General features: G+C 35.1%; 1 protein-coding gene across 2 annotated transcripts in view; it reads right to left on the bottom strand.

Moving 5' to 3' along the window:
• CNTLN (centlein) overlaps positions 1-16,099 on the bottom strand; it is a 183,985-nt gene that overhangs the window by 80,869 nt on the left and 87,017 nt on the right. For both annotated transcript variants that reach the window (XM_085213135.1, XM_085213137.1), the window contains exons 12-13: positions 14,210-14,331; positions 11,329-11,454 (exon numbers count right to left, since the gene is read on the bottom strand). In XM_085213135.1, the coding sequence (XP_085069261.1) occupies positions 11,329-11,454; positions 14,210-14,331 (248 nt within the window). The remainder of the gene's footprint in view (positions 1-11,328; positions 11,455-14,209; positions 14,332-16,099) is intronic.

The raw sequence follows: 16,099 nt of genomic DNA, 5'->3' as shown, positions 1-16,099 counted from the left end.
TCTATGATTCTATGATTGAGGTGGAGGGACCTGATTCTGCCCATCTACTCTGTTCTCATGAGACTCCACCCGGAGTTCTGCACCCAGTTTTGGAGCCCCCAACACAAGAAAGACATCCAAGCAGGTCCAGAGGAGGGTCACAAAAATGATTAAGGGGGCTGGAGCACCTCTGCTACAAGGACAGGCTGATGGTCCAGGGGAGCCTCAGCCTGGAGAGGAGAAGGCTGCAGGAGGACCTCATATCAGCTTCTAGTGCCTGAAGGGGGCTACAAAAAACTGAGGAGGGACTTTTTATAAGATCATAAATGACAGGATGAGGGAAAACGGCTTTAAACTGGAACAAAGTATATTAAAACTAGGTATTAAGAAGACGCTGGAACAGGTTGCCTAGAGAGGTTGCGGATGCTCCCTTCCTGGAAGCATTCAAGGCCAGGCTGGATGGGATTGTGAGCAACCTGGTGATTTTATAAAAAAATAAAAATTAAAAAAAAAAAAGTCAGTAGAAAAATCTGACTCAGAATAGAAATGATTAAGATTCTGAATCAAATACATACAGCAATTTACATACAGCTTTAAAGGAAAGACTGTGATAATTATAATAGGAAAAAAAAAGCTTTTATTTTTATTTTATTTTATTCTGTTGACTCAAAGAAGATGAACCCTTGAATTACACTTCAAGAAAGAATGATGGGATTTGAATACAGTGGAAATATGTAGGTCAAGAAAAACAAACAAACTTGCGTTAGTATAATTCCTGCTATATTCAGAGCTTAGGACCCTTTCTGTTTACGAAGTCAAAGGCTACTATTCCATTTCAAAGTCTCTGTCACACAGAGACTGCTATCTTTTCATTCTTTATCTACTTTAGCTTTAACAAGAGAAGTTTCAAGGATATAATTTTAAACAATAGGGAGATACAACCTTTGTGCAACTGTTCATCAAATACTGTGAAGCTCTCCAACAGGTTATGCAATGTTTTATATTGATACACAAACTGAAACCTTATAGGGCATTCAAACTGCAGAATTCCGTAACTAAGCACTTCAGCATTAATAAATTGATTGATAAAAACTAGAAATAGAAAGAAAAGCTAACTAAATTTTGATGCATTTTAAAAGCAACAAAAAATGAGTAAGAATTGTCTCTGAAATTTTGCATAAAACATCTCCAGTTACACGAAAAACCTTAGGCCAAGAAGATTCACTACAAGGAATGTCTATCAGCAATCTGGATGAAAAGAAAATAAGCAATGACTCAATTACACTTTATAAAGATTCATCACACTCGAAGTCTAAATTCATATCTGCAATAATAATATCACAGCCACTATTAAAAGCTTACAGTGCTGAAACTCTAGTTGTCACTTCGCCTGTATCTATAGGCAGTATTTAAATACGTTCACTTAAATCAGTATGGATTGCTCTTTATATATTTATTTATTTATTTTTTCTGAAAAGATAAGAATTTTTCAAAAGATAGCAAACAATTATTTTTCTGATAGCACAGGGAAACTCTTATCATAAATAGTTTCTGGAATAGAGACTAGCTTAGTTCATATACGTTTCTGGAACACTACTTAAACTGTAACTGAAAAATTTACTGTGGAAACTTAAAAGCAAATCCCTACCAACTTTGCTGATAATTAATACTACATAGCTATTAGTGGATTATAAAACTGTTATTTCTAATTTTAAGAATAAATACAATGAGTCATTACTATGCAAACTGAAAAAAACTTATTCAGCTCCCAGACAGGGTTTTCCTTTCTAGCCCAATTCTTAAAGATGGAGGAAAAAAACCAGACTAGATTTGCAATGTGCTTGTAAGAATAATAAAACCTATGGAACAAAATAAATAAATAAATAAACAAACCCGAATTTGACTCCTTCCTGAAAAATAAGTTGCTTTTATTTATACTCATTGTGCTTTCCAGCAGCTTTCCCAAGTTCAAATGATACCACATTAGATGGAAAATAAGTGACTTAAAGCAATACGAAGCCTAAAATACGCAGTACTGATTTTTATCCTTAAGCAGCCCTGGAATCATCTCATGGACTTTAGCCTTCTGCTCAGCGATAAATATTTTTTCATCTGATTTCAAAACAAGTCAAAATCTCAAAGCAACCTTCCACAATACAAGCTACTCCAAAATACTTCTTAGATTTACAGGTTGACAAGAAACAGTTGAGATGCTGAAAAGCAATAATCTCAGGTGTTCCAAACTATATGGTCAGGGTACAACTTTGAATTTCTTCCTAGCTAAGAAGTCTACAAGTCCTTGAATTAGCAGGAATCAGCACCTGAACACAGCAAGAATCTGCTGGCTCTTCCGAGAAGTCTGCCAGTATTTTCTAACATAGCAGAATGAAGCAGCATGCCTTTGTTTATACTCTGTGAAATAATATTGATGCATTTGTAACATCCTGAGAACAACCTCAATGTGTTTTGTTTATTATTAATAACTTGATGAAAGTCATTCTTCTCCTTCATATCTTATCCATACAAAAAGCACCAAGAGGAGCAGGAAGCAGCATCCTGTTTTATATACCGATTCTTTATTTATAATCTTCCAATTATGATTGTGCCACAGCCACACTTGGCGATACTAAATCAAGGATCAGCAAGAAACTGAGGGAGTTCAAATCTATCTAGCTAATACTTTATGTTGGTGTTTCATACATTTCTAAAATTATGACCTTGACCTGGATTATAGCATCATCTCTTCCCATACTGTACAATATTCAGAATTCTATTTTATTTCAGTGTAATCCTTTTGGTTACTCCTTCTTTATAAAGTTATTTTAATAATACTCAAAAACACACCTATTTGGAGTTTAGAAAGAGGAAGCATAATAAAAAGTATTCTAGAGGAGCAGTTTTACCAAAGGAATTACTTCTGATTTCTTTCAGATTATAGCTATGCATCAGCAAGAAATTATCTAAAACAGTTGCTTACTTATCAAGTTACTGGAATAGGCAAAATACTCATACCATCTGCATATAAGCAAGGCTTTTGCAAAATATACCTTCTTGCTAGAACAAAATTTCCTAGTACTCATCATTTTTAATCGTCAGCGGTTCTAAAGATACCATCAGGAGCCCTCACACAGCTCCAGACTGAATGCACACATAATACATGCGCACTTGTGATTCAAGGCATTAAAGGAAATTTAGAAAGATAGACTGAACTATAGCATAAACTTTCTGCCTGCACTTATCAGTTTATGTGGCTCCTTCCTTTGAGAGTTGCTGACCCTAGGCTAAGCCACTGCCAGAGTTAGTCCTCTACCAAACCACTGCCTCAAGAGGAATGCACATTCCCTAAGTTAGCCACTGTTCATCAGCAGCTTCAGCATTCACAGGTAAGGCCAGAAGGAGACTCCTGCACTCCCCTGCATACAGATAAAAGGAATTAAAAGAGCAGGCTCACGGTAGTCTAAAATAAACATCCAAATAAACAGAAAGACTTCTTTCTGTTCGTCCCAGGGAACTTTATCTGGAAAATAAAACCAAGCAGAGAATCTCATTTCTAATACAGGAGAATATGCAAGAAGGAATAACCCACTGAGGAAACAGACTCCTTCTCAAAGATTACAAGTTGTAAAACTGCAGTGGGATGACTCTTCAGAGAAATAAGCAGAAACCAAGCACAATCTCCTAATGCACACCATTGCTGGTGTGGACAGATATCAGGGACTGGTCCAGAAGCTGCTGCAGTTAGAAAAGCCTTCCTCACTGTCCAAAAGGTAGCTCTCCTCCAGAGAAATGGAAGTATGTTAAAGACAGGAAGGCTAAATTAAGAAGAAAATCAAACAGGAAAAAAAAAAAAAAAAAAAAGACTGCTAAGCACATTTTGAAAACTTGTTAAACTCGTTACCTTGGTCCTTTAATGGAGACATTTTTAGAGACACTGAGTCAATGGTTTGGATTTTTTTGTTGTTGTTTCCTTGTGTTTTTTTGTTTGTTTGCTTGTTTTTTTGTTTGTTTGTTTTGTTACAGAAAGCTTAAGTCAAATCCTTAAAAGTAAAATGGGACAGCAGAAAAAGCTCTCATGCTGTTTTCTTCCCCCCCAAAAAAGAGAGGAGCTTAAGACAGCAGATCAACATGGAAAGGTCTTCTAAGTAAGTAAAATTAAATTGTTATTTCTGTCCATGAGTATTCAGAGTGGTAAAAATCTCACCCTGCACAATCTGAGAAAAATTCACATGCACACCAACAGAGTTTTGTGACGAGCCCATATAGAAAATACAGGAAAATGCTCTGGTAAACTGAGGTGAGGAATCTGATATGTAATACTGCAAATAGTTATTTTCATTTTTCACTGTGTAGAGTCTTGAGAACCAAACCAGGCAGAAACTTTATCGAACTTTTACATTGTGTAATCTTACTCTGACATCTGAGTAGGGCTGAAATTCTTCACTTTGTTCCTACAGGATTATGATTCAAGAACATTTGCCTGCAGTGAGGGTACAATATGCTCTTTTCATGGGGCTGTATATTTATGTGTCAACTGACAGCCTTGGGAGGTGAGAGTAAACCTTGGAGCAGGTGTTTGATCTAGACTGCGTGAGAGAACAAAAACCATTACATATGCCTAGGGATAATGCTGCCAAAAGAAAATAAAGCAAAAAATACTAGCATCACTTACATTTTGTGAACATTCAAACCATACAAATGATTTACTGGAATTTTTCACACAAGAAACCTGTAAAGTTTATAAGAGACTAAAACTACAGGTTTCTTTGTAATTAACCAAGAAAATGAAGTATTTTGACTATACCTTGTCAGTGAGCTTAGTTTACACAATCACTGCCCAACATATGTCTTTATCATTCTTGTTTCTCAATTCAGCCACTCACAGAATGGATGAAAAGTGCAGAAGTGATATCTGCTGGTGCTAAGTAAAAGTCTGTCTGATTTACAACCCACATTCAGGTGCAAGAAAAGATAAAAGCAACTGCCCGACACCAATCCAGAATCTGTTCAGATAACAAAAAAGTGAAGAGTAGCACCACTGTTAAGAATGAGTTTTGAGACTTATTTCAAATTAATAGTCACTCAGAAACCAAAGATCTGCTAGTGGTTAGTGACTAAAATATTTTCAACATGCTACATAACCTTTAGGTTATAAAAGGATGGTAGAAACTGATACCTAAAATTTTATCTTCTGTCTAGCTATCTTTTGTTTGATTTACTGTAGCATGAAGTTTAACTGACATAAAGTTGGTTAACAAAAACAAATTAATGTAAATTATAATTTCAATTTAGGATTTTTCATTCCCATAAAATGCCACTAGAACCGCCTCATAAGCAATGTTTACTAGCAATTAGTTAAGAAAGGACTCGACTTGAAAGATCATTACATTGGGTTACCACTGTAAGGACTCCATTGCATGAATACTGAGACAGTGCTACTGTCACATCTGTGGTTTTAACTTCATATAAACTCAAGTCTCTATGACTTACAGGTTGCTTTTGATAAGAGTAGCATGCTTTCAATAAAATTGCAAATCAATTTGTTAAATTATTTCTTACAGTGAAATATTTGAACTTCAGGGAAACTCTAAGCCTCTGCAGCCACTTTCCTGTGACTGTTTGAAAAAAGCAAACAGCAGCACTTCTTACAACATTCATTACATGCAATTCATTACAAATTCAGAAAAGAAATCATCCCCCAAAAAAACAGCAAAACAATTTAACTAGTGTGTGTATATATATTCTGCCTCATTCAGCCTGAGAGATGCAACTAGTTCATTACAGAGATATACCATGCTAGAAAAAACATTCACTTAGCTCAACACTTGAATTTCTGGAATTCCAGAACTGTTTTAAGAAAGAGGATGAGAATACAAAAAGGTTGATTCATAATTTCCACTGTAAAATACTGTTTTGCTGTAATAGAGTAACTTATTGTCTCCACTTTGCAAAATTCAACTCCTGAAGATCCATATGCTATTAGCAAAGCTGAGATGTATCTAAATTTGAAAAATTTTTTCCCCTTCCAAAATTAGTACCACAAAAGAAAAACAGAAAAATATCATTGTCTGCTGAATTCAGCTGTATGTTGCATGAAAGCATAATCCTTCCAGGTTCACAAGGTTCTTATCACAAACAAGTCAGTACAATTTAACGAGATGCTTTTAGTACTTTATTTTTTTGCATACTTTTTATTTTTATGTATTCATCAATCATCGGTGACTCAAAGAGCAACAGCATGAAGTTCAGCAAACACTGGACACAGGCACAGACTGGGAGGCAAGTGGCTGCAGAGGAGCTCACCAGAAAGGACCTCGAGCTGCTGATAATGGCAAGCTGAGCATAAGCAAACTGCATTATGAGGTGCCTTAAAGCACAGTCAGCCAGTTTTTTGTATTTGACTGTGTAGTCTATAACCACTAAATACAGTAAAAAGTTAACAGATCTGAGTCATTACGTTTAAATATTTTATAATTAGAAACTTCCTATGTTTCAGCAATCCTAAAACTCAAGGAAAAAAATAATTTACAGATTCAACATATGTCAGAGGCTACACTCTGTGGGTGACACTTTCTAACACTGACACTGCACAAATGAACTTTGTTCTCCAATTAATTCTGGTGCATGACCCAGCTATCAGTGAAACAAAGAAAAAATTACTGTAGCATTTGTATGATGCAGACAACAATGGAAATTTGAAAACTAAAACACTCTGATGACCAGGCATTTACTGCTTGGCTAAAGAAACTGTCAAGACTATCAAAACTACATTTTTTTCAAAAGGTTTGCTATGGAAAAAATAAAAGAACTAGGAAATTTTTATAAGGGCATGTAGCAAGAGTATGAGGGCAGATTTAGACTGGACAGTAGGAAGAAATTCTTTACTGTGAGAGTGGTGAGACTGGAACAGGTTGCCCAGTGAGGTTGTGGGTGCCCTTTCCCTGGAGGTGTTTAAGGCCAAGCTGGATGGGGCTTTGAGCAACCTGGTCTAGTGTGACGTGTCCAGCAGATTGGAACCAGATGATCTTAAAAGTTCCTTCCAACCCAAACCGTCCTATGATTCTATGATTCTATAATAAACTCTAGCTTTATGTTTCTTACTACCATTATTCCAGAATAGTACCTTTTCCTTTCTTCCACCATCCTCCTTTAACAGCTAAAAGAGGACAAGAGGAATCATGTGCTGTAGCTCGTCCCAAGTTTGGTTCTTGGCAATTCACTGCTACAATACAATCACCAAGAGTAAAGACAAGACGCTTTTACTCCATAAAGTCTAAGAAAACAGAAATCATGCAGTCTTGTTTTCTGAAAAGACTGAAATTAATAAGAAACCCTTATTAATTTCTGTAACAAATTAAGAATACTAGCTAGCTTGAAGGGATTTCAAATGTTTCAAAGATCCAGAGTACATTTCTTAAATGGATGACATGCACAGATAACTGGGCACTCAGAGGAAAGCTAATCTGCAATCCAGCTGTAGTTGAACTGTGATACTATAGACATACTACATATTAATCTAACCTGAGTTTCAGAAAAATCTAAGTAATAGATATATATAGATTGAGCCGACTAAGAAGAAAATGTCCAAAAATATCTGTTAATAAAAATCTACAAAAGCTAAGAAAACACTTAGCACTTAATAAAGATTGTAAATGAGCTATCTAAAAATCTGAGAACTAAACTATACATAGTCTATGTATATATATACACACACACACGTGTAAATATATACATGTATCTATGTTTCTGTAAAATGATCTGCTCATATTTATTGAAGACATTCCAGTTCCATTTTCTTCATAAGGGACTGTAACAGTATAAATACTTTTTTCTATATAAACACAAATTGCTGTAATTTATATACCTGATAATGGAAAGATACAGGCCATGGCTTTGAAATACATTACATTTTTAATTGCAAAGTAAAACAATGTACACTTGCATTCTTTACTAATCAAAAAGTAAAGCATGGTAGTAACAAAGACATTTTCTGTCAACATTCACCAATATGTAACTCAGACATTAAGCATTTGCAATTTTATGAAAACAAAAACTTCACATATTTTTGAAAATATGTGTTAAGGTCCTAAAATCCATATTCTTTAATTTGCATTAGTATCCAACTTGAAAGGGGCATACTATATAATAGCTTACATGACAGTCATAGCAATTCCTACCTTTGGTGAGGAGAAATCTTAATAAAAGGTAGAACCAAACAGAAGGTAGTAAGGGCAACAAAATCTTTCCACCAATTTAAAAAAGATTTTGAATTAGGCATTACCATAACAGGTGACTTTCCAACCAATTTTTTCCTGGTTTATAAATAGATTTCATAACTTACAAATTGATTGTTTAAAGTCTGCTTATTTCAGAACCTGGGACACACATGAATGACCTTTCTTGCTTTTCCTATACTACTGTTTTCAGAGCAAGATATACATGAATTAAAGACGTTTTATGTTATTATTCTATCCCTGGAAAGGGTAAAAAAAAGTAAGAAAGAAAATATTTACAGGTAAACCAAAGAAAAAAAATCAAATAATAATCCTAGTTTCCTAGCATTAGCCCTCTGACTTATTCACAGATATAAATTACATCTATTCAAAGATAAAATAATAGAAGAAAGCCCTCACAAACTCTTCTTCAAGTAATTTTTAATTAGATTTCACTTATGTGTGCTCTAAATCAACATTCATCAGAGTCCATCAAACAGCGCATCCTCAGAAACTGTAAGGTAGCCTAATTTGCCTATGTTGCTTCTAATATCATGCATTTAAGTCTTTGCTGCAGCTCTGCAGAACATGTCCTATAACCACAGAGCTCACATAAGAACACACGTAACATGAAGCCCTATGCACAGATCTATAAATACACAACTGTTGTATTGACTTTCTTAAGAAAGTGAGTTGAGATCTATTAATGCTGGCTTGTTTTAACAAATTAAAGACTGACTTTATTAGAGACAGAATTTCAAGACAGATAAAAAAGAATACTGAGAAGGATATCTTCCTCTGTACTCAACTATCTAGCTATATTGCCAAAAAACACCGACTCCACATAACAGTTCACCTTAATTATCACAGAGGTACTGTGAAAAAGCAGAATAACTCTTTGATTTGAGAATTCCATATTTCAAGGAGGTCAACTGTTTCTTTGCACCACGACATTACAATCCTCTCAAGACCACTGATCTCCACTGTACCAGGCCTAGAAGCGTTCCCCATAAAATATGACTATACAGGAGCTACAGAGCAATAGTCCAAATGAATCAACTTTAAGGCATGTACAATATAGATACAATCTTTATTTCATGGCTTTGTGTGAAAATGAGTTTCATGTTATTGCTCGAGTTAATGCTGCTTATGTTAAGTGTGTTGACTAGTGATAGGAGAATTACAAGAGCAATTACACGTATAGCATACGTGTAGCATACATAAAACTCAATATAAACAAAATAAGTATGTGATAATTTGTTTTGATTATCTTAAAATGACAAAGATGTGACAATTCAGTGACAAGAACAGACTCATAACTACGACTACAAGACAAAAGAGCACACTGCAGAATTTAATTCCAATACTGAACGTCTGTAGGTCACTCCAAAACTAACGCCCCCTATTTCTTCCCATGGAAACAGCAGGTATAAAGAACACAGTAGCACCATTTGTTAGAGGATATTCTCAGCTACAAGACAGTACTTCTCAGTGTGGACACCACCACTAGCTATGCATTTTTGCCAGCACTGAACAAGAGCTTGCACACTGCACTAGTTAAAACCTGCATCAGCAAAGGCAACACACTGTCGCTGTCAGCATTGCTAAAATGTACCGCCCAACACCTCACTGGGCTCACATCCACTGTCTGGTCTCCATAACTATGGTCTTCATAGTAAGCATTGATGAATGTCAACGGGTGCAAGTTTTTATCATAGAGTCAAAAGAGACCTTTAAATGTCATCTAGATCAACTTCTCAGCAATGAACAGGGACATCTAGAGCTAGGTCAGGCTGCTCAAGACCCCATCCAGCCTGAGCCTGAATGTCTCCAGGGATGGAGTATCTACCACCTTGTGCATGGAGGAATTCAGTGACACAACCTTGCTTCATAAGCACATCCATGTCAGATGCCATTTTGTCAGATTGTTCCTCTGCTGCCAGCTGTTGCACAGCAGCAAACTGGAACAGAATATTTGTGAGAAGGTACATACTAGCCATACCAGCAACATCTCTGACACTGTGGGCCAATATAATAAAATAGGAAGCATTTCTTTTGGAGCAGTGCTCATAATATGCTGAAATAGCTCACGAGCATCACAAGGACTTACATACTACAGAACAATTTGCTGCTGTTGAAATTCTGTGACAGCAGCCTTCACGGTATCTTCACAAAATCTGTTTGTATTGCGACCCATTGGGGAAACATTTTCTTTAGTGCTGACAAAAACAAAGTCTGAATAGAAGTTTCTACAATGTCTTGATTCTTAAAACACACAAAACAAAAAATAGACTTAACGTACAGAAAGTGTTAAATAGCAGCAAAGGGCTAATTATACCATACTAACTTCCTTTTGTCTGGTATAAAAGGACATTTTCTTACTTTGCCTGGTTGAGTATAATAGCCTATGAATTATGAGATCAAAGCAGCAAACTGTATGTTTTCTAAAGTAAGAGTTTCCTTCACCAAGTTTTACACTTACTACAGCTAAAAGAGCTGTGTGAAGGGATCAGCACTAAACCCAAAGGACAGGCTGTGCACAGCAAGAAAGAGAGCAACTCCCTCGTGCTTTCTGCAGGTCACTACCAAGGACCATGTTAGCAGATCCACACCAGACCCTTAACAGGCAGCTCTGCTGCTACCAGTAATTAGCTTGGACAGCTCTGGCTCCAGGAGTAGCAGCAAGGCTACACCATAATGAGCTCAGCTGGGATTAGCAGGACAGGGCAGGGAACCAAGAGAGCTGAGGCATTCTGCATTGCGTATGTATCACAGAGATCAAACAAGGATGGCTGGCTAGGTTATCCCCTCACCACCTCATTCCAAAAATGAAGCACGGCAGTGTGTAAAATACAGGCTAATGAAGAGCGACACCTCCAACAGATGAGAGCCACATTAATTAACACAATCCCTAGATCATGGAATACAGTTTCTGTTAGTGCTAGCAAACTTGTAACTTGTCACTGATTTAAGAGGGAGAAAAGAGCTGATGTTTTCCTTTCTGCTTTTGGCAGAAGATGGTTTTATCTTGGAATTTTGCAAGGAATTTCTTTTATGTGGCCTGCAAGGCACAACCTTCACAAAACAAAAAAAACAGCAGCATGTTTCTTAATGTAAACACCACTTAAGAGGCACTCACTTTTCAATCAATAGTTTTTTGTGTTCCCTTTTGAAAAAAGCCAGTTCATTCCACATAGCAGCAAAATCCTCCTGACAAAGCTGGCAGGCATCTGCACGCTGGTATCTGCCTTTACTGCTTGCAGTCCTGTTTGTGAATGAAAAGAGGTTGTTTGTTTTGTAAATAACTACATGCTTTAGGACCACTATAATCAAAAAAACATCCTTGCATTCGCAGCATACAGATTCTTAACTATGGCATCTATTGAATACAAATCTTGATGGATGAATGGAGGCATACATTCTGTAAAGCATGACACCTTAAATGTATTATAAAAAAGTTCATTAAGTAGTTTGAGACAGAAATCTAACTGGTATGGTAACAAGATACTCTCAACTGAGAGCAGCATCATTTGGGTTTATTCTGTCAGCATGCCTTATAACATTGATAGGTGAAAGCAAAACGTAAAATCATCACCAATCTCTTGCAGAAAAAAAAATGAGACACCAGCTCCTTAAATGCCCCTGAAAAGCAGTCTGGAAGTCGCATTAATATCTGCTCTAATTCAGTTGTTGATCTACTAATTAATTAAAAATAAGGAAAAAATATTTAGAAGAAAAGCAGCAGCAACTGTAAATATTTTACAATATTCCTTTCAGTAGAATAGTTTTCATGTGTTTTAAAAGTGGAAAAAATAAACATTATTTTAAATAGTCATTAATTTCAGACACTTTTGCAATTTGAATTTCTATTGGGCATGGAAATAAATTTTCAGAGAGTGTCATAACCTCATAAATCCTCATCATCTTTGCAGTCCCCTATGTCAGTGAAAGTTGTATGTACATTGACAGGTAGATTAGGTCCCATCAGCTGCCGTACAGATAACAAACTCTATCCTATGGAGAATCAGAAAGAATGGGGACCTCCATCACAGACAGGATTTTAAGTATCATGTAAATATTTGATACTGATTTCTTAATGCACAATTTATATTACACTAGCAATATAAAGCTTCTTGAGATGTCAAATAATAGTGTAAGGCATAATAATTGACAAACTGCTTTTATTTGTGACTTGGCTACTCTCCCTGGTCAGCATATTAAAATAAAACAAAACAAAACAAAACCAAACCAAATCCCTTTTGGTATCGTCTTACTTCATGAAATTCTATTCTGATTATAAAAAACAGAAAGCCTAATTCTACTTCAATTTAACAAGAGTTTAAAAAAAATCAGATTAACAAATAAAGTTTTTCAACATTACGCTTTCCACAATATCTACTTTTCCCAGATACTCTCCTGTCAGAACACAAGCAGACCTCATTTATTTTGAACAGAAAAGGAGTTGCTCTTCTTTCTCTCCTTTTTTAGTTTGCCATCTTTTTTTCCCTTTCTCATCTGTCCTTTTTTTTAAGCTATCAGAACTAGAATTCTCAAAGCTTCACTATATATGAAAATTTGAATTTACCACCTCTAGGCGGAATTTTTTATCCTTTTAGCTTTACTCTCTCTGTGAACCATGAATGCCTACTTAGCTTACAGACACAGAAATAAACAACTATCATCCAGAAGGTTTTCAGCTTGCATTGAAATAAAAAAACTCTCAGAGAAGTACAAGATAAAATCCACCCTTTATTCCAACATAAACAAGACCTTTCTTTTCTAATTTAAAAAAATCTACTAGTTATTTGTGCTTCTATATTTCAAAAGAATCCTCCTGTGCTACCAATGCATATAGCATTACTTTATTTTCATCTAGACTTTTTTTCTTTTTAAAAGACAAGCCATGCTTAGGAAATGCCACAGTATTAAAAATGTACTTAAATAAGACAAAGCATGAAGTATATATATGAGGGACAGTTTTCATTCACAGCCAGCCTAGACTCTCTAAACGGCTACTATCACTTTTGCAGCAGTTTCTGTATTTTTTGTTTGTAGATATTTCTTAAGTCTGTCTCAAGATGAATCAGGATTGCACTAATTAAGGAAAGAATTATTTCTAGTAGAACACATGTATATACAAAACTGTGGGTGCTTGCTGCAGTCCTGCAGAAGGATCTTGGACAGCAGGACTCCCTTGAAGTAGGGCCCAGTGTACCTCAGCAGTGTTTGATAATTGAAGTGATAAAAATGTCTTTATATTTTCAAATGCAACTGTTTACCAGAATACTAACTCTATGCTAAGGACTTCCAAAAACAAATTTCTCCATAAAATTTTGACTGTTCTATATAGAATTTAACGATGAATTACACATAGGATACTGACTATTTAAATTTTGACGTGCTAGAATTTTTACATTCTCTTTTGTATCCACTCATAAAGATATTTTATTGCAATATTTTTATAACATGATCAGAAATAATTGATTTTAACAACATTTAACATTTGAAAAAATCCTGCTCTTCATGCACATACTCTTTTTTCCTCTGTAAAAAGGGATATTTTAGGATTATCCTCAGTTAATGCTTGAATCACTAAATGTTTCACACAGAAGCTATTATTTTTTTATTGTTTAATGAAAAAACTATTTTAAAAAAACTGTTTGAAACATAAGGAGCAATTGTTCCATTATAGAAAATTCAAAACATACACAGTCAACAAATTAATCAACTGGGGAATTAGACAAGCCTAATAAGCAGTCCTAGCAGACCTCTGTCCAGTACTGACTCAGAATGAGATCCTAATAAAATACGTCAAGGTGTCAGCTCAACACATTTTACTCTTGGTTACAACTGTAATTTTTGTCATATAGAGGTATGTCATGTATTCTGCTTTAACAAAGTCTTGATTACCACATAGCAGACTCTTGTTTGAAATCAAATTCTCTTTTGAATGCCTACATAATAATTTTGTTCAGATTTTTAGTGTAAGGGAAATGTTTTTAATGAGCTATGTAACTTACCTGCTATCATCCTCTTCCCACTGCTTTAATTGCTCTTTTAGTGCTCTGTAGTTGGTCTGTAACATCTGCAGCCTTTCTTTGCGTTTTTCATGGGCTGCTCTTAGCTCATCAGTTTCTTGAGTCTGAATAGCACCGAAAAGAAACAAAATCAGAGTTTGGCAAAATGCAAGAGAATTTCAAAGATCTAAAGAAAAAAAAGTTCTATTTAATTAACTGTTAAAAGCCTAAGAAATCTAAACTTAAATGTAAGGAATTACAGTCTCTGAGGTCAAATAGAGGTACACTATTTTTCAACTCTAATTTAAGACATTTTGTCAAACCTTTTTTTATGTGTTGCTAAAAAATTTTAGAAAATGTCCTATCAAAATATCTGTGTTCATCTTGTGAATGCATCAGAGTAACATACCTAAAAATACGTAGACTGAAAAAAGAGATATTTCCCTATGAATGACTTTCCTTTCTGTATGGAGAAGTACTGGCCACAATGAAATCCACATTAAAAAAACCTCAATTTAAATGACATCAAGGTTCCCTTATTTTATATTTATATATATATATATATGATCCTGCAACACCCATGCTTTGGCCAATACTTATGCAACAAAAAAGGAAGATGAACAAAGCTTACAATAATTTCAATAATAAAAAACTTCTTTTTCACAGAACAAAAAAATAAGATGTGCCTTGACTCACACAAGATACCGTCATGAAAGTTGGAAGCAATAATTTAAAAATAATTAAAAAATCATGTTTCCATAAGTGACGACATTGTGTTCTGAAAATAAATAAATAATTTAAAAAAGCACACGCACAAAAAAACAACATTAAGAGAAGGGCATTCTGTAGTGTGAAGAAAGTTGAATTCTGGCCTATAGCAGTAAAGAATTTACCAGACAACATTCAGTACTAAAATCCATTATCACTGCTGCACTTTCAATTCAGTAAGTACTCTGCTTGTACACTGACTACTGAACAAGCTCCTTGAGATCTGTGTAAATCACAATACTTTATTTGTATGCATTATATGCATGCTTGTATGCATAATATAAGCAAGGAGGGCTTTCAGTATTAGCCCATAAATAAGACAGACTGACATGCAACAAGAATTAAACCCCAGTATAAAAAAATGTTAAGGTTTCTAAGGAAGTGCTAACTACAAGATAATTAGACTAAATATAGCTTCTGAAATGCAGCCCAGTTTTCCCAACACATTAAAAGAGCTGAAAAGGCATTAGCCGAAAAAAAAAACAGCTAAAATTTAATATGCTGCTATTTATTTAATAAGATTGTTTGATATTGCCAGTGAAAAATCAAGTTTGGTAACACACTGCACAGTAGTATCTTCAGTATAAAGCCTATTCAGCATAAAGACCATAAGTATAAAATACAAAGTTTATTAATGTCAATGCATTTTCAAAGGTGTAACCAAGAGCAGGCCATGGCCTCCTCTATTGATAAATCTAATTTTTTCATTATTGTTCACCTGTTTTATTATCTATTCCCTTACTGTTATTCCCTTGTCAATTGCTCTGCTCTTGCCAAAGAAGAAATTAGACAAATAATTGTCCTAATCACTTCAGAACTTTAAATTTACTCTGTTATTTCCGTAAGCTCAGTTTAGTTCCACCTTCCCCTAATTTAATTATATTTTATAATAACTAAGCTGTCTTGTATATAGTTTTCTATGTAGTGATAGAAATGGGATGGAGCAACCACCTCCAGCAGTGGATCTCCACATTATTCTCCACCTCTCCACAGCCATGCTGTAATATTTCATGTCACACATTAACAGGTAAAGTCCAATCTGCAACAGGAACTACTCAACCACCACTGAAATTCATCCTGTTATTATCACAACTAAGCTTAACAGTGTTCCTTTTCTCTCACACA

This window comes from Meleagris gallopavo, chromosome Z, assembly GCF_905368555.1.
Source record: "Meleagris gallopavo chromosome Z, MGAL_WU_HG_1.1, whole genome shotgun sequence".
In the NCBI taxonomy this organism is placed as follows: domain Eukaryota; kingdom Metazoa; phylum Chordata; class Aves; order Galliformes; family Phasianidae; genus Meleagris; species Meleagris gallopavo.
Note: the sequence above shows the minus strand (reverse complement) of the source record. Positions and strands in the feature narration are given on the sequence as shown.